We start from the raw sequence: 1,715 nt of genomic DNA, 5'->3' as shown, positions 1-1,715 counted from the left end.
TATACAATATACAAAACACACGAAGTAATTATTCAAAATATTTAATTAATATTTCCCCTGTCTCCCACCTTGACCTGTATATATAACACACAAGATCTAGTTGCTTCTTAGCAACAGCTAGCATCTTACTTCTGAATCCTCTTCCATTTTTCCTTTCTAGCGCTAGCCCTTTCCGTCTTCTCTGGAAATGGCTTTCAATAAGTCCATTCTTCTTCTGGGAATTTTTCTTGTGATGGCTACTAGTAAGGTACTCCTCTTATATATATATGGTTCACTGTTTTTGTTTTACGCTCACTCATCATTTGTACAGAAGAAATTATGTTCTTGGTTCTTGTGCATTATATATTAACTTGAAAATCCCACCTTTTTTTATCTTCATATGCAGGTTTCTTCATATAATGAAGATCTCAAGATGCAGGTGAGTATGTTCACACTTCACACTAAAGCTTTAAGTTTCATTTCATAACTTATTCACTTCCTGTGTGGTGTTAATACGCTGTTAATATTATAAAATCTTTATTTTCTGGACTTTCATGAGTTTTACAAAATATATATATACTATTAATGCTGTGTTCTCTTCATCTAATCTCTCTCTCTCTCTCTTAAAAATGTTACTATATATTTATTTGCATAAATAATAATGCCTACCGACATAAAAAAACGAAGAATGAGGGGATCGGATTAAGTATATTCACATTACTTTTATGTTTCACCGAATTTCCTTTGCATGAATAGAAAATCATAAGAAAAAAACGTTCTTTTTTTTTTCCCGTTCACTCTTCACTTAGCTTCAAATTAATCTTCTCGTCCTCCTTATCTCTATTAAACAAAGAACAACCATTAATTCCCTTAACTTAAAGATAGAAAATATTTTATGTAATACTTTTATTAGGCACGCTAAATCTCCACATGCATCTTTCTTTTTACAAGGTAGATGAGCATGGATAACAATTTCTAAAAAGAAATTAATTAACTAGTGTCCCCATAATGTTACAAAAAAAAAAAATTCCAATGTACTGTTAATATACATTTAATGGATAAAAAATTTAGAAAAAACATATTTTCTATTAAAACATGTTATTGTAGTTCTTTAACTATTATTTAAACATTCATTAACAAATAAATCCTTTTTTGAAATATGTTACAAATATGTTTAATATATATAATTTTTGGTGCAGGTGAGCTATACAAAACCTCCAGTAGGTGCCACGTCAGCACCACCAAAGCCACCAAGTACTACTACGCCACCTCCACCAGTGACCAGCACAGTACCCACACCACCCAAGGCTAAGGCACCATATACCCCTGTAGTGAAGGCACCCCCTCCTCCATTTGTGAAATCTCCATCTTACCCTCCACCACCCCCACCACCAACTCCAACTCCAATTCCAACTCCAACACCCCCCAAGGTAATATCTCCACCCACACCTTATCATCCTCCAGTGGTAAATCCCCCTGTTACTCCTACTCCAGCACCACCAACATCTCACATAGTTAAATCAAACAAAGGTAAGTCTACCAACCATAATCCATAATTCATAAAGTCCTTATTCCAGAATTAAAGGGGTTAAAAAAGTTTTGCTATCCTTGAAATTTGTAATATTTGTTTCCAGTCACGGTAAATTTCTTTTTATACTTTTGGTTAAGGAAATTTCAATTTTAATCCTTATTATTATTTTTTTTCAACCAACTTGTAGGGCACATGATAAGGTTGC

At 33.2% G+C, this 1,715-nt stretch overlaps 1 protein-coding gene across 1 annotated transcript in view; it reads left to right on the top strand.

The window, feature by feature from the left end:
- LOC107643982 (gibberellin-regulated protein 14) overlaps positions 91-1,715 on the top strand; it is a 3,068-nt gene continuing 1,443 nt past the window's right edge. The window contains exons 1-3 of the mRNA XM_016347745.2: positions 91-247; positions 386-418; positions 1,179-1,509. Coding sequence (XP_016203231.1) covers positions 188-247; positions 386-418; positions 1,179-1,509 — 424 coding nt within the window. The 5' untranslated portion in view covers positions 91-187. The remainder of the gene's footprint in view (positions 248-385; positions 419-1,178; positions 1,510-1,715) is intronic.

Source organism: Arachis ipaensis, chromosome B05 (genome assembly GCF_000816755.2).
Source record: "Arachis ipaensis cultivar K30076 chromosome B05, Araip1.1, whole genome shotgun sequence".
In the NCBI taxonomy this organism is placed as follows: domain Eukaryota; kingdom Viridiplantae; phylum Streptophyta; class Magnoliopsida; order Fabales; family Fabaceae; genus Arachis; species Arachis ipaensis.
The sequence above is the reverse complement of the archived record's forward strand: the minus strand, read 5'-3'. Positions and strand labels throughout refer to the sequence as shown.